Genomic DNA, 23,272 nt, shown 5'->3' with positions numbered 1-23,272 from the left:
ATTTAAGAGCTTATATTGCCACTATGGTAAACCCAAGGGTCTTGGGGTGCAACTTCCTCAAAATCCAACATTTGAAAGCTACACCAAATGCGTGGCAAAACAAAATTGATTAATTCATTTCCGTTTAATACAAGTAAACATTCGACAATTGGAGGAGTATATCCTTCCCACCTCACACCCCTCAAACTTCGCCTCTTTAAACCAAACCAATCATCTTTTACAGGTTTTATCGCCCAACAAGAATCAAGAATCTTCCTTTTTGATTCTTCTTCACCTGCTCTGTTTTCTACTGTCAATTCCATTCTAATCTTTAAGCTCCGATGGCGTTTCTTGGCGTGTTTCTTGGAATCATTGGTGTTGGAATTGGGTTTGTGATTGGTTCTTGCGTTGGGTTTTACTTCTTCGTCTACTCTGACCCTAAAGTTGAAGACTTTGAGGTAAATTTTGGTCTGTAATTTGTTCAATTATGAATCTTGATTGAGATGCATGCATGTTGGTATCAAATGCTGTATTGTTTCAAAAAGAATCATTGATTTGGGTAATTTGGGGTTTTTTATTATTATTATTATTACTACTACTACTAATTTTGTGTGTGTGTGTGTTTTAATTTAGTATATTGACTCTTGATTTAATTGAATGCTAATGTATATATAATACTTTATATTTTTTTGTTGAATTTGCAGTCTGGATATTAATTGAATGCTAATGAATGTGTATCTAATACAAAAAAAAACAATTTTTTTATGTTTTTTTTTATTTTAATACATTGATTCCTGATTTAATTGAATGCTAATGAATATATAATACTTTATATTTTTTTTTGTTGAATTTGCAGTCTGGATATTAAATTGAATGCTAATGAAGAATGCATCTAATACAAAAAAAAAAAAAAAAAAACCCACTAATTTTGTTTATGTTTATTCTTTTTTTTTAATATAAATTTAATACATTGATTCGTGATTTAATTGAATGCTAATGAATATGTAATCTTAATTTATTATTTGTTTATTTATTTATTTATTTGGATTTTGATTGTTGAATTTGCAGTCTGGATATTCGGTTTAAAAACATCTAGTACTAAAAGAACAACTAGTTTTCGTTTTTTTAAACTATTATATTGATTCTTGATTTAATTGGATGCTAATGTATATGTTTGTGGCTTCAGGATCCAGTTGTAAGGCCGATATCTGAGCGCGATGTTACTAGTATGCACGATCTAATACCTGAGATTCCTCTATGGTTGAAGAATCCTGATTATGATCGCGTATGCATTTTCTTTGCAACATGTAATAAAGCTGTATTAACTCTGTATAATTCATTGTTCTTTACTTTGCATTCTGATGCGTTGCAGGTTGACTGGCTAAACAAATTTGTTTTGAACATGTGGCCTTATCTCGACAAGGTACATTGTAACAGACCGGGTAGTTTTATAAAAATTGAAATAATTTTAACATTTGTTTAAATTTTTGAAATCCCTTAAAAAACATGTGTGTTCACTGATGAGAACTTGAACCGAATCAACACAGGCAATATGTGGTGCGATAAGGCAGGCAACGGAACCTGTGTTTGCTGATTATATTGGAATCGGGCACCGGCTGATAGAAGCCATCACTTTTGAGACATTAAGCCTTGGGACCCTTCCTCCTACATTTCAAGGTTAGTGTTTGTAGCCTGGGTATTTTGGTCACTTTTTAATATTAATATGCTCTAACTAATGTTTCTCGTGCTAATGATTGGCAGGCGTTAAAGTCTACGAGACCAACGAGAACGAGATAGTGATGGAATCGCCTATTAAATGGGCTGGAAATCCAAATATAGTCATAGCTGTGAAAATATGGTCTTTGTGTATCAAGATTCAGGTATGATGCTATAGTAAGTATACCTTCTCGTCAGCACAAGTTGTGCTTTACTTGGTTCTATTGGTTAACACGGTATTGGTGGGGCCCGTGAGGTTTCCTGTCATTATAAAAAATGGTGTTTTTTTATATATTTGATTGTGAATTTGTAGTTGGTGGATTTACAAGTGTTTGCCGTTCCAAGGATAACAATGAAGCCTCTTGTCCCGGCTTTTCCATGTTTCTCCAAAGTTACTGTATCCTTGACCAAGAAGGTACCCATTACTGTTAACATGTTGGCTGCTAGTTGTTACATTTGTTTTATGTTGTTTTTTTAACATGAGTTTGTGATTCTCGTATTATACTTATTAATAGCCTCATGTGGACTTCGGCCTTAAAGTACAAGGTGGCGATGTTATGTCCATCCCTGGTCTTTATCGATTAGCACAGGTTCATATTTGTCACGTTTTTAAAAGATTTTGAGCTCTTTTATTTACAAATATAGAAAATGATTTTTTTTGGCAGGATATTATTGAAAAAGAGGTTTCGAAACTTTACCTTTGGCCACAAACTCTTGAAATACCAATTCTTGATTCTTCCCTGTAAGTTAGTTAACCAGGAATATTTCTCTAAATATATGCGGTTGGCGTAGTGGGCCCTACATATTTTGTGTAGACGTTTTTTTTAAACTATGTTTTAACAGTATTTTTTCGTCAGTTGTGTTGTGAAGAAGCCCGTTGGAGTACTGCATGTGAAGGTTATACAAGCAACGAAGCTCATGAAAATGGACCTGTTGGGATTATCTGACCCGTACGTTAAACTTAAATTAAGTGGAGAGATGCTGCCTTCAAAGAAAACAACAATCAAGAAAAAGACTTTAAATCCTGTGTGGAATGAGACCTTCAAGCTTGTAGTTAAGGACCCTCAAGCTCAAACTCTTCAAGTCAATGTCTACGATTGGGACAAGGTAAATGACCAAAATACCCTTGTAGAAATACAATTCTTTTTTTGGTAACCATGAGAAACTGTTTTTTAGGTAGGGAGTCATGATCGGCTTGGGATGCAAATGGTGCCATTGAAGCTGTTAACACCCAACGAGACAAAGAAACTAACACTTGATTTGCTAAAGAATACAAACATAGCCGATCCGCATAAGAAGCAACAAAGAGGGCAAATTATGTTGGAGATGACTTATGCACCATTTAAGGAAGACAATGATGTTTTAAACGGGCCCCTTTCGCCTGTTAATGGTGAAAATGGCGTGGGGCCCATAGGCGGAGCCCCAAGTGGGGCCGGTGTACTTTTGGTGACGGTCCAAGGAGCCGAGGATGTAGAGGGGGAGCATCAAAACAACCCATATGCTATGGTGATATTTAGAGGAGAAACAAAGAAAACAAAGGTTAGACTTTTGACTTTTTCAGGTCAAACTTATGGCTTTTCAAGTTCATATTTGATATATATTTTCTTGCATCTGTTATATACGATAGTCTTTATCGTGAAAATTTAAAAAATTTATATAAATTTTCAAGTTGAAAGTCGGTTTCTTTGACCTTACAATCTTAAACTTTGGTCAGCAGGTTATTAAACGAACTCGAGATCCTAAATGGAATGAAGAATTCCAGTTTATGGTTGAGGAACCACCGATACAGGATAAGATACACATCAAGATTATGAGCAGGAGAATGCGTATGAGCTTCCACTCGAAGGTTGTTTTTTCATGCACGTATTTTATGGTGTTTAGGTGCATTAAGTTAATGGTTCTATAAAATGTGCAGGAGTCATTAGGGCATGTGGATATTAATCTTGTTGATGTAGTGCATAATGGAAGGATTAACCAAAAGTTTCATCTTATAGATTCGAAGAACGGTTTGGTTCATGTCGAACTTCGATGGAGAGAAACTTGATGTTGTTTCTCTATGATGGCGGAGTCAAAGTGGCGAGTGGTATAGTCAGCGTGATTATATTTTTGAGTTCTTTTGTAGTGTTTACGGTTGACAAACATTTTGGTTATTACCAAAGCGAGGCATATCGAATGATGAACTGATTTAGTTGCTTATACAATTGATGGATTTGATGCTGATTGAAAATAGTGTTATGCATTCAACACAAATGTTAATGTTGGTGTATAGATTTTCAACTACTCTAAAATTGACTTTTCTAAATTTGACACATGACTTAAAAATAAGATCACAAAATTCAAACTTGTAGTTTTTCTTATGATAGCTTTTAATATATTTTAACATATAGCAACAGGTAATCCGTGACAGAATTGTTGCATGCCAAACATAGTCCATGAAATGAGAACATTTGATTATCAGCGAAGTACACGTATATATATATATATATTGCAAGTAAGTTCACATCATTGCACTAAACATATATTGAGAAAGTTGCAGTATATTCGAGAGAGATTGGAACGAGAACATGTGATTATCAGCGAAGCACATATATATCTGAATATGATAGATCCGCTCACAAAGCCCGTGTATCAAAGGAGATATGAGACATATGCTAATTTTATGGAACTTGGTTTATCCAGTGGTTGGATTTTATCTGTATCTGTTACATGGATCAACTGACGAGTATTTTGAAACATGATAGCATCTTTGTATACTCCCATCGGAGAGACATATTGAGACTTGATTTTTTTAGACCACTATGTGACTGGAGCCCTCAAACTCAAGTTAATACCGCTCGGCTCCAAGCCTTTGAGTTTGATTGCATAAAATATTGCACAATGTAAATTGTCGTAAAAGACATGTGTAGTTAAAATATGACATGTTACTTTAACTGTTGATGATTTCGAGCCGTTCGGTGATTCAAATTGACATAGACGAATGCTAGTACTCAAGTAAAAATCTGATATCAATCATTTTGACACCAATAAAACCTTTATAACTAATCTCATACCTAGCGTTGCAAAAATCTCGACTAGGCACCGATTAATCACTAGTCACCACTTCACTGATTATTTTCGGGCCAGTCGGTCAATTAATCGATCAATGTCAAATCCGGCCAAAATTGACGGTTTCCGACGAGATTCTGACCAAAATCAACGGTTTCTGGTGAGAATTCGGCCAAAAGCAGCCGTTTCCGGCGATATTCCAAGAAAAACCAACGGTTTCAGCTAGATTCCGGCTAAAATATGTTTGTGTATGACTGTATGTATAAAACTGAAAATTACATATAAAAATGTATGCGCGTATATATAAAACTGAAAAATTATACATTAAAGTTCAATCCGATTAATCGTTAGTCCCCATCGCCCGACCAACTAATAACGATTTTTACAACATTGCTCAAACCCGAATTCCGGAACCCCCATGTCCCGTCCCGAATACTTTAGCCACTTTATTAACTTTTTAATAAAACCAGGGGCTTTATATGCCCTTCAAGATCAAGCCTTTGCATCAATATTCAATAATAATAATAATATTATTCAACAGCAAACAAACAGATATCGTCGAGAGCAAGAAACCTCTCGATTCGTCTTCAAAACTCTGTAATCGATCTCACGATTCACACTCTTTCTTCTTCAGTCTTCCACAATGGTGCTCGAGGTACGTTATTCAATCGTCTATACATCCTTACTGCCGCATTTACCCCTTCAATTCGAAGCCTAGGGTTTAATAATATTAATATTATTATTATGTGAAATAATCAGGCTACGATGATCTGTATCGACAATTCGGAATGGATGCGTAACGGTGATTACTCGCCTACTAGGTTTCAGGCTCAAGCTGACGCCGTTAATCTCATTTGTGGCGCTAAAACTCAGGTATATTTGATAGGCGTGTATAATTTATGTGTATTTATACACGCAAAGTCTGTATGGTTTATCCTAGGGTTTCGACGTTATTGATATGGGAACACTTTTTAGTTCAAAGGAGTTGATGATCATAAATTGGGGTAAAATCTGTATAAAGATGAATTCTGCAGGTCTAGTTATTTGGATCCTATGCAGTCGATATCTCACCGATATATCGCTTATCGGCGATATTAACCAATATGTCAACGATATTCTCGATATAAGCGTTTTAAGTCTTAATGATCAATTTCTAGTGTTCAATGTTAGTATTTTAAGTCCTAATCAGTTCCTAGTGTTTTGCAAGTTGCAAAAGGTTAATTTGTTAATGGTAGGAGAGTATACTGAACTATTAGTGTTAAATTGCTATATATGTGAATTTTACATGTTATTAAGATTACCGATATCCCACCGATATCTCTCGGCGATAACCTATATCTATTTTCCCGGATTAACGGCTTAGTTAGGATCTTAGTTATTACAAGTTTTTCTGCCATGACAGTTTAGTTTCGTGTCATAACTTTAACTTATTGGTATTACTATATTAGATAGAATATATTAGTTAGGGCATAGTTTCATATCATCACCATAGTTAGAAGATATGATTTGATTAGGTTTCTTTTGTAACTATCCTCATTGTACTCATCATTATACACAATACTTAACAAGTTTCCATTATTCTATAATTGGAACCAAGTGAAAGTAAACACGGAATTATTTTGGTTTACTTGGTACTAGTAATAGTATTGGTCTGTTGGACTCTTCAGAGGTCGGTTTTGATGGCTCATGATGATGTGTTTTGGTGTTAGTTCCATACTTGCATTGTATACAAAGATTGTATAGTTATATTTATAAATAACAAAGTTGATGTATTGGGGCTTGTATATGATTAGAACCTGAAATATTGTTGGTGGATGTTTGTTACAGTCTAACCCGGAGAATACTGTGGGAATATTGACAATGGCTGGCAAAGGTGTTCGTGTTCTCGTTACTCCTACTAGTGATCTTGGCAAGATTCTTGCTTGCATGCACGGTTTGTCTTTAGTTCACTTTAAACTATGAAAAGTCATTAATGTGTTACTTTTATGAACTATGAAGTGTTTAAATGTGTTGTACGGGTACTCAGGTTTAGAAATAGGTGGTGAGATGAACTTGGCAGCTGGGATTCAGGTTGCTCAGTTGGCTTTGAAGCATCGCCAAAACAAAAAGCAGCAACAAAGAATAATAGTGTTTGCTGGAGGGTATGTAGATATATATCAAGTGAAAGCATCTAGTATATTTTGATTTGTTTGTTATTTTGCTCTTATTATCTCTTTCTTGGATTTCAGTCCTGTAAATTACGATAGGAAAGTATTGGAGATGATTGGAAAGAAGTTGAAAAAGAACAGTGTAGCTCTTGATGTTGTGAACTTTGGTGAAGAAGATGAATCCAAGACAGAAAAGCTTGAGGCTCTTGTTGCTGCTGTAAATAATAGTGACAGCAGTCACATTGTTCATGTTCCAGCTGGATCAAATGCACTCTCTGATGTTCTTTTGAGGTTTGTAACTGTTTGTTTTTTTACTTGTTTATATCAAATGCTATTATCATGGCTCATAACTGATTTTGTTAATGTTTGATTTTAGTACTCCTATCTTTACTGGTGATGGAGAAGGTGGGAGTGGTTTTGCAGCGGCAGCTGCAGCGGCTGCAGCTGGCGGCGTGTCTGGTTTTGACTTTGGTGTTGACCCAAATCTTGACCCTGAACTTGCACTTGCTCTTCGTGTTTCAATGGAGGAAGAACGAGCAAGGCAAGAAGCGGCTGCGAAGAAGGCTGCAGATGAGTCTACTTCACAAGATGCAACTATGTCTGAAAATGTTGGCACTTCAGCTTCTGAAGCTGAGAACAAAAAAGATGATTTGATGGTAAGTATTGTTTTTATAATTATTGTTATCATCATCATTATAATATACTTCGTTTATATTACAAACAGTAGAGTTAAAATATTATTGTTTTTACCCAGGATGATGAGAATGCACTGCTGCAGCAGGCTCTTGCAATGTCAATGGATGAACCTGCTGCCACTGTGACCACACGGGACACTGATATGTCAGACGCAGCTGCTGATGATCAAGACTTGGCCCTTGGTAAGTTATCACTCGCGTGTTCTTGAAAAAATTGGATCCTTTTGTGTTGGGAAACATGAGAAATTGGATTTTTGTGTGTGTGTGTGTGTTGTTGGTCTTAAGTTTCTTGTGGGAAACATGAAAATTGGATCTTTTTGTGTTGCTGGTCTTAAATTTTTTGTGGAAACATGAGAATTGGATCTTTTTCTGTTGTTAATCTTGAATTTCTTGTGGGAAACATGAACATTAGGATTTTTATTTTTGTTATGTTGTTAATATTGAATTTCTTGTGGGAAACATGAAAAAATGGATCTTTTTGCAGCTCTACAATATTCTATGCAAGATGGTGCAAAAGATCAGTCAGAAGATATGGGAAAACTGTTGGCAGATCAATCATTTGTGTCATCAATTCTTACTTCTGTACGTCTCCTTTTATTGTTATTATACTTAAATAAATTTCGAGAGAAACGGGACAATATTGTTTTTCTAGAATTTCATTTGTCTTGATGTTTGATTTGCAGCTTCCAGGAGTTGACCCTAATGATCCTTCAGTCAAAGATTTGCTTGCTTCGATGCAAAATCAGCCTGAGGTCAGTTTGATAGTTTTTGTTTTTACCAAGTAGATTCTTTTTTCGTTTATTGAATTTTTTTTTTCATTTGTCTGAGCAGAAGAAAGATGATGACAAAGCACCCAAGGAAGATGACAAGTGATCTTATCTTTTCTCTAATCAGTTATAATCTCAGGTATACGTAACTGTTGATCACGTTTTGTAGTCAACCCGTGGATGAGTTTTGACTTTTTGTTTCCTGCGTTTGTGGGTGTACAGGTTACTGCATTTGGTGGAGGATAATGGGATAGGTTACAATGTATGGAAAAGTAATCCTTACCATGGATTTGGTTTACTTGTGGTGTTTGTTTAATCATGGTACTTGGATAATCAATTTCTTCTTCGTTTGTATGTTTTAAAATGTTATTCGACAATTTCTTGGATGCTAATGATGATGATGTTTGGTTGATATTAGATGATACACTATCATTGTCATAGATGGTATTGAACATACCAACAATTTAATAGTTAAACCACATTAGAATGTAAGGTTATTTGTACGGTTTGGGGACGGTGGAATGTAGGAAGTGTTAGGATTAAACTCAAAACACGAAACCGAACACACACACGAAAGCAATAAACGAACACGAGGATTTAACGTGGTTCGGTCTAAACTGACCTATGTCCACGGGTGGCAACTAGATATTCTTTATTGAGTGACGAAAGATTACAAGTACATAATGTTGTTTATATAAAGACTGAACTAGGGTTAGTAAATTATTATGCAAGAAATCTAAACCGGGCCGGGCTTCGGTCTGGCCACCCTACACCCATCTGCCCTTTGGACTTCAAATAATAAATCGGGCCAACAAAAGGCCTACGAAACCCAACAATCTCCCACTCGGAGGCATTGAATACTCTCGTCTGCACTCCTGATTGTACTTCTGTAATCTGAACATTAAACTTCTTCTAGTTGCCATCGCCTTCTCATCAATTAACCTGAAGGCCCGTTGAAGCTCCCCGGAGCTCCAACACGTCAGTCACGGCTGAAACTGCCCCTGACCCGTTCTCTGTCCCTACCGGCTCCCACTGTAACAAACTACCGGATCCTGAGATAACCTGAGAACAAACACTCTCCATATTCAGCAAGTAATTCATTGGAGAGACTTTTATAGCTGGAATACTGGTTTTCTTAATCCACTGTCGACCTGGAACTGTAACTGAAACACGACCTGTGCTCCCACTGTCATGATGTCCCCCAACTGATTTAACCTTCCTAGCTCGTTCATCCTGAATCTTCACTTTGGCTCTGGGTTTGTTACTTGCAAAACGAACCTTCTTCTGCCCACGAGATTCTGTGAACCGGATTTTGTCTTTCACCAAAACTGGATCCACTCCTTTCGATGACATGCCGACCATATACAATGAACCCATTTTCGTGCCACGAGCAACCACAAGATTCCCTTTGACTACTTTCCACTGCTCATTCCCGAACTTAACATCGTGCCCCTGGTCATCCAACTGCCCAACTGAAATCAAACGTTTCTTCAAACTTGGAATAACCCTCACGTCTTTCAAAGTCCAAGAAGTACCGGCTGAAGTTATCAAATCAACGTCTCCCGTACCCGTATCCTCTAAAATATCATCATTCGCTAGTCGAACCTTTCCAAAATCCCCAAATTTAAGATTCTTCATCGTTTCACTACAGTGAGTGGCATGAAACGATGCACCAGAATCCATCACCCAAGCATCAACGCTACTCTCAACACTACAAACCAAAGCCTCATCACTACTGACCCCGTCATCTGTGTCGTCTTCTGTAACGTTCACCTCTTTCTTACCATTCGGACACTGATTCTTGAAGTGTCCTTTCTCTTTACAACCCCAATATTCAATATCCTTACGAGTCTTAGACTGACTCCTCTTCCTGCTCCCACTGCCTCGCTGTTTTCCCCTACCTCTACCTTCTGTGACTAGCATATTGCCTGATGATTCACCTGAACTTCTGCGTCTTGAATCTTCTCCCAGAATCAGATCTCGAATCCCATCGAAAGTAATATTTGTAGACGAACTACAAACTGCAGTCACTGTTTGCGACCAACTGTCGGGCAAAGAGGATAATAACAAGAGGCCTTGAACTTCATCATCAAACTTAATGTCAACTGACACTAAGCGGGACAAGATCGAATTAAGATTATTGATATGCGTTGTAACTGACCCACCCTCTTTCATTCTTGTTGTCACTAGCTCTCGGATAAGATAGACTTTATTCGCTGCCGAAGGCTTCTCATACATATTAGATAGTGCTTATATCATACCACGTGCTGTGGTTTCTTTCATGATGTTAAACGCCACATCTTCCGACAACGACCAAGTAATACAAGCCCTGGCTTTCTTGTCTAACTTCTTCCAATCTGCTTCTGACATCTTTTCTGGTTTTACATCCTCAAGCACTACATCTAAATCTTTCTGACAAAGTAGCGCCTCAATCTGCATCTTCCACCAACCAAATTTCTGTCAATCAAACTTCTGTATAGAAACATTTCCGTCTTCTGCCATGACAATGACTAAACGAAAAACTGGATAAAAGCAGAGACAGACACAGCAATGGCACGGGCCTGAACTTAACGGCTGTTCTACTGAACTCTGTTAAATAATCAACCTATTTAAACGGCAGCGGAAATACGAACTGTAAATCAGAAACTGAAACGATAAAACCTGACAAACGCGGTTGACACTGATTATCCGTTTCTTTAAACAATTTCTTCTGACCTGACAACGGTTATTCAAATAATAGGATCTTGATTCAAACGTTCGTGGCTCGTACTTTGCAAAATATGATCTCCACCCAAAACAATATATATATAATACCAATATATATTATTGTTGCCAATACCAAATTAAATTAAAAAAGAAACATATACCAAACCTCAAAAAGAAAGTAATAAATTCTGGTCCACACTTACTCCTTGTGTTCACAGCCCAGATTTTCCCTTTTTTTTTTTTTTCAAAGCCTAATATAGGCACTATTCAACCTGGTCAAATAAAAAAATGAGGCTCGATCTAACCTTCCTGTTCACACACTTCTTCTTTGTCCTTCATCTTTTGATCATTGGCAAATCAACAAGAGATAGTGACGGTGCAAACGGCGATTACCGGTGGTGGCGAACGGTGGTGCAAGCAAAACTTCGACGCGACAGAACCCTAAACGGCAGCAGCGGAAACTGCCGACTGCTGTAGCTTTCGAATGGAACCAACAACCAACAAAAACGTAGATCGACGGGCTGGGTTTAGTAGCGGCGTAACAATTGCGTAAACCCTAACGGCGATCGGAAAACCGTAGGCGGCGGCGGAACCCTAGCGCAGTAGGGTGGCGGCGGCTGGATGGTTTGGCGGCGACTCGGCTGGTTCAACGTGTTCTTCGCGTGATCTGAACCTAAGCTCTAGATACCACTTGTTAGGATTAAACTCAAACACGAAACCGAACACACACACGAAAGCAATAAACGAACACGAGGATTTAACGTGGTTCGGTCTAAACTGACCTACGTCCACGGGTGGCAACTAGATATTCTTTATTGAGTGACGAAAGATTACAAGTACATAATGTTGTTTATATAGAGACTGAACTAGGGTTAGTAAATTATTATGCAAGAAATCTAAACCGGGCCGGGCTTCGGTCTGGCCACCCTACACCCATCTGCCCTTTGGACTTCAAATAATAAATCGGGCCAACAAAAGGCCTACGAAACCCAACAGGAAGACCCCCAGCTTAAATAACCTATGTGTTATGGACCGCTCGGCTTAGAAATTTGTAAATTCATAAATTGACACCGGTGAATTTGGCTTACCGTTTTGACCAAAAACTGGTCGTAGGGCACCAGACCAGACTATAAGATTCTATGAGCAAGTGGGGTGATGGTTGGTCTTATTAGATGACATTGTTATAGAGATCATTAAAGTTTCCTTCTACGTTCCTCTGTTATAGGGAGGTGTGCATCTGCAACAATGGTTTAACAGAATAGCTAATCATATCTTTCTAGACCATACTTTCATAAACAAGCATGACACACTGCCAAACGAGAAGTAAAAGAAAGAATGGAATTTGTATAAGATCTTGAAATATCTTGTAGAGAATGAACATAAGTTTGATGCAACTAGTTCCTTTTAACTAACATTCTCAAATAGAGAAGAGTCATTTTATGTTTATGGTCTTATTCATACATTTTTTTTTCTTTACACCTACAGATGACACCAAACTTGCAAATGCGATGTAAGCCTTAATTATGATGGTCGTTTACACCTACCGAGGTCCGAGAACACTAGACTATATAGTCATTCACATGTTTTGTCATCCCGCCATTCCAATGTCATAACCTTAACAAGCAACTTCGTTAATTTTCATTTTCTCCAAGGGGGAATATATCTAAGTCACTTCCAAATAGTGTAAGACAATATTATTATCACTAACAACAAATCGTGAAACCAAATCAAAACCAGACTGTTAACTTTCAACGTCAGTTTTGGTTGACAATGAAACAAGTTGGTGCTAAGTTCTAACAATTTAACTCATGCCTTGACCTAAAAACCGTCAAAACAAAGTCAAACACCTAGATAATTAGTTTATTCATTGTCGAAACATTTATATAAACTGCTTTTCATATAAAACAACAAAAAGCCGTTCTAGCTCAGTTGGTAGAGCGCGTGGCTTTTAACCACGTGGTCGTGGGTTCGAGTCCCACGGATGGCGTCGTTTTAAATTATTGTTATTGATTTTTTGGTTGGTTATTATCTAACGTATATATATTTATTTAAGTAGCTCGTAATGGGCGGGATGTTTATTAATAATAATAACAGGAGAAGAAAGAACCTACATATTATTCAAAAACACAAAATATTATTCAATTCAATTTGCTACCTGGTTTGAATCCATTGTTTGAGTTTCTTAATTCTCTGATTCCCATTTGTGGAATCAGAGGATCATTCAATCATCAACATATTATTATTATTCAATAATCTCTCTTGTTCTTCCTTCCAAACAAACTTGACAAATGGATTTGGTGAAATCTGATGGAAGAATGGAGGGATGGTTGTATCTCTTTCGCTCCAACCGCTTTGGATTACAATACTCTCGCAAACGCTATTTTATCCTTGAAGAAAGGTGCCTCAAAAGCTTTAAATCGAAACCAGCATCAGATTTAGAGGTAATAATAATATTCAATTTATTCATATTTTTATCTTGCTTGGAAAATGTTACACCACATTATTGCTTTTGATCTTGTTTAAATATTCATTTGGGAACAAAAGTTGCTAATTCGTAATGCTTTTGTCAATTCTTGAAATGCATGATAAAGTTTTGCTGTAGGGGCGTGCATGAGTCAGTTTGGGTTGCTTTTAGCTCATAATGCACAAAAGGCCGAATACCGGCTTTGGGTTTTCTGGTTTTCACATTGGATTATATTTTCTCGGTTTTCTCTCCTAGGCTTGAAACTTTTGGAACAAAAAAGGCCATAATAACGAATTTGGGTCTAAATCTTTTTGGTAAGTAATATATATATATATATATGTGTGTGTGTGTGTGTAATAAAATGAATTGTAAACAATAATAAATGTGATAACAAGTGATTACATCGAAACAAAAGGCAAGCGGGCCACAAACTGCGCCACTACCTCTTTTTTGAATTACAAAACCCAATCTTTTAAAAACCACATTGTCTAATTTTTAAGTCATAACATTACTATGCACAACCTGTTGAACTCGGCTAATTAACTCCACAGCTTCAAGCGTGATGAAACCAAAAGTGTCAAAAGCAAAAGGAATAACATGTTGGTTGTCAAGACATGCCTTCTCATGTTTAGGCACCTTGCATGAAACATCTTTTAAAGTAATAATTAAATGATTATTACACATGTTGGCTTAAATGTTTTTGTCTGCACCATTATTTAACTTTTTATAAATTAGTTAACAATCAAAAATAAAATTATGACTCCTTTAATAACAAAAGTCGGTTTCACAGGTTCAGTTAAAAACTCAGTTCGGTCTTTTCAGTTTTCGTTACATGCTAAACTGAAACCGAACCAGATAATGAGGTTTATAAAAAAAACATAAAACCAAACAGTCAGTTTTGTGTTTAGTTCAGTTAATTTTGATATGGTCATGTCGGTTATTTCAGCTATGGGTCAGTTTATTTCGGTTTGCTGATATGATAACTAATTTAACAAACCTTTGAACTGTTTTCAGGAGCCACTAAGAAGCGCGGTCATAGATTCTTGCATACGAGTTACAGACAATGGAAGAGAGAGCTTTAGTAGAAAAGTATGATCCTACATTTTTTCCTTTATAATTAGTCGTATTTGCGTTAAATTTTTATCTTATTTTTACAATAACCAGGTGTTCTTCATTTTCTCACTTTACAATGCTTCAAATCACAATGATTGTCTTAAGGTACACGCCAATATTCTCACAAACAATTATCTCATCGTGAACTTTTATTATCAATTTGCATAATCTCATAGTTGGGAGCAAGCACCCCTGAAGAAGCTGCAAGTTGGATACATGCTTTGCAGGATGTTGCAGTGGAACCGGGATCAACTTCAAAGCGAAGATGGCAACCATATAGGCATAATAAAATACATCTAAAAGCTTCATAATTTGAATTTGGACCCTTGGTTGAAATAATATTATTTGCTTGACAGGTTAAATGATTCTATGATTGCGGCCCGTAAACGTTCAGTGGATTGGACATCGTCTGCAAACATGCATGTTGATGCTATGACATCGGATGTGATTGCACCTTCACAATGGAAAATCTTTGGTTGTAAAAACGGTATAAACGGTTCATCAAATGTCTGAAATACCCTTTGCAGATGTACTGACAAGTATTTTGCAGGGTTGAGGTTATTTAAAGAAGCAAAAGATTCAAATTCACAGATTTCGAGTGATTATCCGGCTATAATGGCGGTTGGTGTAATTGAGGGGACTTGTGAGGCTGTTTTCAGAACTTTCATGTCACTTGGCCTATCTAGATCTGAGTAAGATTCAAAATAATCTTTACCTGTTGTTATTTTTGAAGGGTGCTTTAGACATTTGACAAATAGTCGAAACACAGATGGGACTTTTGTTTTTATAATGGCACGGTGGTTGAGCATCTTGATGGTCATACCGATATCATACACATTCAGCTATGCCGGGACTGGCTGCAATGGTACATATTATATAAAACGCACGCCTATATATGTGTGTGTGCGTATCTGACTCGTTGTTACCAGGGGGATGAGTCGAAGAGATTTACTTTTAAGACGATACTGGAGAAGGGAAGAGGACGGGACCTATGGTAATCTTTATCTAAATATGTTCATTTTCTCATTTTTTTTCTTAATTTAATCTAATTTTATTACCATTATTTTTAATTTTCTTCAGTAATTTTATGCCATTCTGTGGTCCACAGCAAATGTCCACCGCAACAAGGATACGTTCGAGCTAGTCTTCTAAGTAACACATGACTTCAGTTATATCATAAGTTTTATTCAAGTGATTTCCATAATAATATGTTTCACAATTATTATTTTCCAGGTGGGGGGTTTGTGATGAGTCCATTAAATGAAGGTAAAGAATGTGTAGTGAAACACATGCTTTCACTAGACTGGAAAATATGGAGATCTTATTTACCAAAGACATCTTCTCGGTCCATGACTATTCGCATGCTGTGTCGAGTTTCAGGTATTAAAAGTTTTAAACAATCAAAATATAACTGAAAATGCAAATAAAGTACTTATTTTTGTTTCTTTTGTTTTAGCATTGAAAGAGAGCAAAAGGTGGAGATCAGTTTCCTTCTGAGTTTTTAACAGGAGAAGTTGAATCGATTCGTAAAAGTGAAGAACCGATCAAGCAAGAAACCGATTTAGTGCAACTAGAAGATGATAAAATGGAAGACGCGAATGATGCACCCGAATCTTGCTCATCAAGTCTTACTGGACTAAATGATACCTCTGATGAATTCTATGATTTCCCCGAACCTTTGGAAGATAAACGGAATATGAACTTACAAGACGACCAACAAACTATTGAGGTATTCCCTTATAATATTCAACAAACTTTATATTATTATTATTATCATCTTTTTTTTTCACTTTTGAATTTGGTCTTTATGTTAGCAGCCAACACTATCAACAGCTGCCACCTTTGTGAAAAAGTTGCATAATCTTGCATCTCAAAAGAGTGCCGATTCAGACTCCGGTAATAAGCCTTGTTACGGGTCAACTTTGGTCAAAGATTTGAGGTGTAGCATGCCTTGTACGTGGGCTGCTTCTGACCCGTCTTTATTCCTTGTTCGTGGGTCGAATTATCTCAAAGATAATCAAAAGGTTATCTTTTTTACCTTTAAACACATAAAATGCATACGCGGTTTCATTATGAGTTATGAATAAAAACTGTAAATATTACAGAATAAGGCTAAAGGAACCTTGATGGAAATGGTTGGTGCTGACTGGTTACAGTCTGATACGCGTGAAGATGATCTTGCGGCCCGTCCAGGTGGCATTGTTCAGGTATGATAAAGATAAAACAAATTTTAGGTCTTTGATAATAATAATATTAATCAAGTGTATTTGTAGAAATATGCAGCAAAAGGTGGACCTGAGTTTTTCTTTGTCATCAACATACAGGTTTGACTTTCTGTTTTTATTAAATCAAACAGTTGACCATTCGAGTTTTTTAATTAAAATGTAAATTAGGTCCCGGGTGCGGCTGCGTATAATCTTGTTCTTTATTACATGACAAAAACTTCTTTGAAAGAATCTCCTTCCCTAGAACGGTTTGATAATAATAATATTAATCAAGTGTATTTGTAGAAATATGCAGCAAAAGGTGGACCTGAGTTTTTCTTTGTCATCAACATACAGGTTTGACTTTCTGTTTTTATTAAATCAAACAGTTGACCATTCGAGTTTTTTAATTAAAATGTAAATTAGGTCCCGGGTGCGGCTGCGTATAATCTTGTTCTTTATTACATGACAAAAACTTCTTTGAAAGAATCTCCTTCCCTAGAACGGTTTGTGAACGGTGATGATGCGTTTAGAAATTCAAGATTTAAGCTCATACCGTACATATCCAAGGTAAGTCTCGAATGTCATTGACTTGTTGACCAGATGAAATATTCATAATAGCAGTCCTTTTGACTCTTTAGGGATCATGGTTGGTAAAACAAAGTGTCGGGAAGAAGGCGTGTTTGGTTGGTCAGGCACTCGAAGTGAATTGTTGTCGTGGAGAGAACTATTTGGAGGTAAACACAATTCTTGACTTTGACTTTTAAGGTCAAACAAACTACTCTCGACATTGAGTTTTAAAATAAAGTTATCTTAAGTATATATTAATTTTGGTGATTTTTCTTTAAGAGAAGATCAACTAGAGATAAAAAGAACCGAGTTTGACTTTGACTTTTGACTTTTTCGATATGTTTTTGTAGCTTGACATTGATGTGGGTTCGTCTACTGTGGCACGAGGCGTGGTCAATCTTGTTCTTGGTTACTTGAACAATTTGATTGTAGAAATGGCCTTCTTAATACAAGTAAGCTTAATGTGCTTGCACTATACCGCAAACGCTTCATACACTAATACACTCACAACTATTTTCAGGCTAACACAGAAGACGAGCTACCCGAATCCCTTCTTGGTACATGCCGGTTGAATCTCATGGATACTGCCAAGGCTGTCTCCGTTGAGTCTATTAATAACACTTGAGGTCAAACACAAGATCAAGTTGACTTTTTGGTTGACTTATGTGTAGTGTATATGTATCTTGAGCCAAATGAAAGCATGAAGGATGCATATGATATATCATGTAAAGTTGTTTTTGTTGTGGCTTGTGGAGGTAAATAATATACAAAAACACATATCTTTTAGGTTTTTTGATGATATGCTAATCTCAATGGCATCTAATGGTATATTCATGTTTGAGTAAATTTTTTATTCAATTTCTAGATTATATGATTTGAAATTATGTTTTTTTATGCATATATGAAATTGTTAGCAAACTAATCTAGAAGGATGTACTTTTAGGTAGCTATATTAAATATCTTCATACTTATAAAATTTATGTACTTTCCATAAAATCTTTTTATAATATTGTATCGGTTTAAATCTACGAACTATATATATTATATGTATGGGTGCATTTGGGAATTTTTATGAAACCATTATCAGTTCTATTGTTGTAAACCATTTGGTGTCTATAGCTAACTTATGCTTGTTTGTATGTGTTCATTCAGCAATTTCGCTTTAACATGATTAGCAATTAACAAAATTATTTTGATTTAACACATATGTTGGGATAGTATCCCTAAAGCAACAAAACTATTAAAAAGACAAATAAAGTCGACAAAGACAGCAACAGCTTGTGGTCCCAATAAGAGGTTATATGTTGCTATCATCAATAGATTCTAGAAGAACTCAAAGAAATCTCCTAGATAGCAACATGTTGTAGTCCCCATTATAGGACGTCACGGTAGATGCAAACGTTTGTGTAGGCCTGTAAACGAACCGAACGTTCGGTGAACATTCGTGAACCGTTCGACGGGAAGTTTGTTTATGTTCATTTATTTAATAAACGAACGAACTTGAACAAAAAACTTGTGTTCGTTTAATTAAACGAACGAACATGAACACATGTTCCGTTCGTTCATTTATGTTCATGAACGTTCGTTTATGTTCGTTTATTTATGTTCATTTATGTTCCTTTATGTATTAATAGAAAATAATTAAATATTATCTAGATAGGTCATCTGCTTAAAGGTTTTATATTTGTTAATTTGTGTTCATTTAGGTGTTTTCATTTAAATTCGTTTTTGTTTGTGTTCATTTACATTTGTTCATGTACGTTCGTTTATCTTTGTTCAGTTATGTTCGTTTAGATTTTAAACAAACGAACACAAATGTCCCTTTTTTAAATAAACGAACATGAACATAAATATTTGTTCAATTAAGTGTCTATGTTCTTTTAAAGTTAAATGAAAGAACACGAACATGCCATTTTTTGTGTTCATTCGATTCGTTTACAGGCTTTCATTATTCACATTGATTAATACATCAGTCTCAATCTCTAGGCTTTTCCGATTTTATTTGTGTTCGTTTGTGTTCATGAACCGTTCGTGAACACATTGATTTCCTTAATGAACGAACACGAACATAAAATCTCGTTCGGTAAGTGTTCGTGAACCGTTCGTGAACACATTATTTTCTTAGCGAACGAACATGAACAAGGCCTTGTTCATGTTCGTTCGGTTCGTTTACAGCCCTACGTTTGTGCGATTAACAAAGCAATGCATTCGTATATAATATATATATATATATATATATATATATATATATATATATATATATTGTATATCTGCAATAGACTATTCATTCACATTTTAAAAGGAAATATCTTAATTGTGTGTTAATAAGTTAAAAAAAAAATAAAAATAAAAAACCAGATTAAGAGAAAAACAATTAGTGATCAATAAATTAAGACAAATATGATTAAAGATAAAACATATTAGCAAGTAGCAAGTGTAACAAAAGTAACACATTAGCAATAGCATTTCGCCATGTATCTATTACACAAATTAAGTGATTCCCCAATTTAGGGCAAAAACGAGTAACTTCAATGATTGATGATTGTAAAAAATGATTTTAGACTTTGGATTACATAACCAATAAATAACAAGTGAGGCCCACATTTTATCTTTATTTTTATCTAGAGAAAATGGCTGTTTTAGTCCCTGTGGTTTTTAGACGGAGTCATTTTGCGTCCCTGATAAAAATTTTGAATCGTTTACATCCCCGTGGTTTAAAAGTTTAACCATATGCGTCCCTCTGTTAGTTTAACGTTATCTTTTCCATCCAAAAATGTTTGCATTTACTCTTTTACCCTCATATATTATAACATATGTTAAACTGGTGAACCCTAATTCACACAAACACATCGAACAGAACAACAGGTATACAATCCCTTGACTGATTTCATCTTCTTCCTCTCTTTGTAATATGGAGCCCTAATTGATTGATTCTTCTTCTTCCTCTTCGATTCGATTGTGACCGGCGAATTCTTTACCGGTGGTTTGTAACATATATGTCCCTGATTGATGAACGGCGAAAGGAACAGCCGGCTGCTTGGTCTGTAATATTGAAGTTTATTAGGGTAAATATAAGTGTGGTGCAAAATTACATATATGTCCCTGATTTTAACCTTAAACTTAACGGATGTTAGATTAAGGGATGCATATGGTTCAACTTTTAAACCACGAGGATGTAAACTATTCAAATTTTTTATCAGGGACGCAAAGTGACTCCGTCTAAAAACCACATGGACTAAAACAGTCATTTTCTCTTTTATCTATTTTGTTTTAATTGTACTTTTTGTATTTTAATATGTGACGGTGTTTATGTTCCTACTTTGTACGATTAGATGGCAGTCAAGTTTATATTAATAAAAAATATTTTGCAAGCAGTTTACACTAGGGGTGAGCACGGTTCGGTTCGGTTCGGTTTTTAGGTAAAACCGAAACCGAAACCGAAAAGTCGGTTTTTCGAATATACAAACCGTTCGGTTTTTGGTTTTTCGGTTTTCGGTTTTTTCGGTTTCGGTTCGGTTACAATCGGTTTTTTTATGTGTGTAGACATTGCAAAAAAATTCCAAAATAATGAAAATGCATATTAGATTCAAAACACAAAAATAGGCATTTGTTACATGGAACCAAACGAATACAAACTTACAAGAGTACTAGAGTTTAAAACTCAACAAAGTTCTTAATCAAAAAACACTAAAAGTTTAGTTCCAAAATCTTCATTCTTTATCTTATTCATCTTCAAAGTTTACTCTCAATCTTCATAATCTTCATCACCATCAACGGTAGATTAGATCTTTTTAGTGTTTTGTTCCCGGTCATAACATCTAAAAAACACATATGATTGTATTAATATTTAACAAAAAACGCATATCGGTTTGGTTCGGTTTTTTAAAAATGGAAAACCGAACCGAAACCGAAATTTCGGTTTTTCAAAAAAACAAAAAATCAACCATTGGTTAATGCTTCGGTTCGGTTTTTTCGGTTAATTCGGTTTCGGTTCGGTTAATTCGGTTTCCTGCTCACCCCTAGTTTACACCAACCAAACACGTTCAACAAAATTGTTGGAGTAGGTTTCTAGGATTACCCCAAATTATAGATATACCATTTGGCAAAATGAGATTAGGTGTCATCCAACCATTCAGGAGACCTACATTGGTTTAAGGCACGGCTCTACCAGAACCTGAACCGGACTGGTGGACCACGTTTGGCCCATTACGCATGTATCAAAGCCCATGTTTGAAAATGTCATTAATCATTTCAATATTTCATGAAAGATAAGGGAATAAAACATCAAGTCAACAAGTTCAATTTCAGAGTCAAAGATCGAATCATATATGCAGTGGTTGTGATTGCGGAATAAATGTCCAAAAAGCCCCTAGAGTTTCAAACTTTACGTTTGAAAATTTGGCACGTAGATATTAAAGTTTATTAAAGTTATGAGATGTATTCTAATTCAACACCATGCAATTTTAGATAGATAGAACTTTATATGCACTTTTAGTTTTAGGGGTGGGTTTCAAACCATGTTTGATTTAAAAATTAGAAATTCGTACTTTTTCATTCTTTTTATATGTTATTAATCTGTATAAAAGAAAAAAAAATCTATATCATAGAAGTACGTATATGTGTATTGCGGAATTACATTTATGTATCTTATACGAGATGAATATACGTAAATTAAGAGTTACATATGTGTACCTTCACAAACTACATATATTAGTTTTGTTTCTTTTTGGTTTGAATAAAGATTAATAACATGTAAAATAATGAAATTATGAAAATTAAAAGTAATTAGTGTTTAATAATGTTTTTCACGTATTTTCAAGTATCTTAGTGGCTTTATTTGAATCGTCCTATGTACTTTTATACCGACAGTTTGAAAGAGAATACAATTAAGTGATTATGAGCATGTTTGAAATTGATTTTGAAAAATGTTTATTGGCTTATTGGTGTTCAAAAGGGCAATAAATTAAAATGTGTTTGACAATCACAAAAATATTTCCTATTTTAGTTTTTTGAAAGGGTTAGAAAAACAGTTTTTCAAAAGCCTCAAATCCTGGCTTTTTAAAATGGTTTTATGAAAAAGCAATAAATCAATAAGCATTTTTCAAACTCAATCCCAAAGATGCTCTATATTTACATGGATTAAATGAAAAGGTTTTAGTGATTTTGAAACTTATGTTTTCTGGTTGTAATATGCATTATGTATTAGTAATAAACAATTTTAGGTCCAAGACAGTAAGACACGGTGTGGTGAGATTTAGGAAAAATGATAGTTTATATAAATAATTTGTTGGATTGTGTTTTTTGGGTAAAGTCTAAGATTGTTGCATACACGTATTCCGGTTTTGATAGTGAAATACTTGAATTAATAAATACGTATGCACGCTACAACAATCACGGCAATAAAAGTTATATCATGTGTTGACACTTGAAGCTTAATATCTTCATAATATAATAAGAAAAAATAATGACAATAATAATAATAGATGTTTGAAATTTGAATTGTTATATTTGCTGACTAGTTAATGTATTTATACAGAGTTTATGTTGGTAATATGAACCAATATATTTGGGACCCATATCAATAACCTTCATACAATATTCCCTATTAAACTTCATGATTTTGGATGAAGAACAAAAGGTTATGTAGAGATGAAGATCAAAGTGTTAGGGAGATGAAGATTCAACATCATATAAGAATATAGGATTTGGACGGACCCAGAAGGAAAAATATTAATCTCGTCTCCTTTGAACAAATTTCTCTCAAATGCGTATGTCAAGACGGAATTCAAAAGGAACAATTTTCAAGATTTTGATAATTTGTATGAATCAAGTAGGAAACATAAAAAAACCGTCTGGGAAAAAAGCT

General features: G+C 35.3%; 3 protein-coding genes and 1 non-coding gene across 4 annotated transcripts; all 4 read left to right on the top strand.

The window, feature by feature from the left end:
* Nucleotides 1–320: 320 nt before the first annotated feature.
* On the top strand, nt 321–3,910 carry LOC143605180 (synaptotagmin-3-like). The gene is made up of 12 exons (XM_077081397.1): nt 321–437; nt 1,166–1,264; nt 1,352–1,402; nt 1,527–1,656; nt 1,741–1,859; nt 2,009–2,110; nt 2,211–2,285; nt 2,361–2,437; nt 2,553–2,802; nt 2,872–3,234; nt 3,413–3,541; nt 3,611–3,910. The coding sequence occupies exons 1-12, from the start codon at nt 321–323 to the stop codon at nt 3,737–3,739; spliced, it is 1,641 nt and encodes a 546-aa protein (XP_076937512.1). The 3' UTR covers nt 3,740–3,910.
* A 1,353-nt stretch (nt 3,911–5,263) lies between these two features.
* LOC143605179 (26S proteasome non-ATPase regulatory subunit 4 homolog) lies at nt 5,264–8,698 on the top strand. The gene is made up of 11 exons (XM_077081396.1): nt 5,264–5,395; nt 5,500–5,613; nt 6,568–6,673; nt 6,767–6,881; nt 6,969–7,178; nt 7,264–7,543; nt 7,642–7,765; nt 8,067–8,164; nt 8,266–8,334; nt 8,405–8,488; nt 8,572–8,698. Exons 1-10 carry the CDS (start codon nt 5,384–5,386, stop codon nt 8,453–8,455), a joined length of 1,179 nt encoding a protein of 392 aa, XP_076937511.1. The 5' UTR covers nt 5,264–5,383; the 3' UTR covers nt 8,456–8,488; nt 8,572–8,698.
* A 4,271-nt stretch (nt 8,699–12,969) lies between these two features.
* TRNAK-UUU (transfer RNA lysine (anticodon UUU)) lies at nt 12,970–13,042 on the top strand. The gene has a single exon. It is a non-coding gene; the product is annotated as a tRNA-Lys (tRNA).
* A 301-nt stretch (nt 13,043–13,343) lies between these two features.
* On the top strand, nt 13,344–22,929 carry LOC143605178 (protein ENHANCED DISEASE RESISTANCE 2-like). The gene is made up of 19 exons (XM_077081395.1): nt 13,344–13,496; nt 14,534–14,608; nt 14,684–14,737; nt 14,809–14,912; nt 14,989–15,119; nt 15,183–15,324; nt 15,402–15,497; nt 15,562–15,626; nt 15,713–15,784; nt 15,866–16,025; nt 16,094–16,361; nt 16,450–16,656; nt 16,738–16,839; nt 16,906–16,956; nt 17,263–17,406; nt 17,478–17,573; nt 17,757–17,858; nt 17,927–18,024; nt 22,860–22,929. The coding sequence occupies exons 1-19, from the start codon at nt 13,344–13,346 to the stop codon at nt 22,927–22,929; spliced, it is 2,190 nt and encodes a 729-aa protein (XP_076937510.1).
* The last annotated feature ends 343 nt before the right edge of the window (nt 22,930–23,272 follow it).

Source organism: Bidens hawaiensis, unplaced genomic scaffold, assembly GCF_021521415.1.
Source record: "Bidens hawaiensis isolate Kalapana, Puna unplaced genomic scaffold, B.hawaiensis_p1.1 tig00068485_1, whole genome shotgun sequence".
NCBI classification, from domain to species: domain Eukaryota; kingdom Viridiplantae; phylum Streptophyta; class Magnoliopsida; order Asterales; family Asteraceae; genus Bidens; species Bidens hawaiensis.
This window is presented reverse-complemented; position numbering and strand designations above follow the sequence as displayed.

What these genes read in the sequence shown, in the direction of transcription:
- LOC143605180 (XM_077081397.1), top strand. Translation starts at nt 321, where the DNA reads ATGGCGTTTCTTGGCGTGTTTCTTGGAATCATTGGTGTTGGAATTGGG. An exon ending in TGTGGCCTTATCTCGACAAG is followed by an intron (nt 1,403 to 1,526) that starts GTACATTGTAAC and finishes GAATCAACACAG; the next exon opens with GCAATATGTGGTGCGATAAG. An exon ending in CCTTCCTCCTACATTTCAAG is followed by an intron (nt 1,657 to 1,740) that starts GTTAGTGTTTGT and finishes AATGATTGGCAG; the next exon opens with GCGTTAAAGTCTACGAGACC.
- LOC143605179 (XM_077081396.1), top strand. An exon ending in GATTCTTGCTTGCATGCACG is followed by an intron (nt 6,674 to 6,766) that starts GTTTGTCTTTAG and finishes ACGGGTACTCAG; the next exon opens with GTTTAGAAATAGGTGGTGAG. An exon ending in ACAAAAAAGATGATTTGATG is followed by an intron (nt 7,544 to 7,641) that starts GTAAGTATTGTT and finishes GTTTTTACCCAG; the next exon opens with GATGATGAGAATGCACTGCT.
- LOC143605178 (XM_077081395.1), top strand. Translation starts at nt 13,344, where the DNA reads ATGGATTTGGTGAAATCTGATGGAAGAATGGAGGGATGGTTGTATCTC. An exon ending in AACCAGCATCAGATTTAGAG is followed by an intron (nt 13,497 to 14,533) that starts GTAATAATAATA and finishes AACTGTTTTCAG; the next exon opens with GAGCCACTAAGAAGCGCGGT. An exon ending in TCCGTTGAGTCTATTAATAA is followed by an intron (nt 18,025 to 22,859) that starts CACTTGAGGTCA and finishes TCATAATATAAT; the next exon opens with AAGAAAAAATAATGACAATA.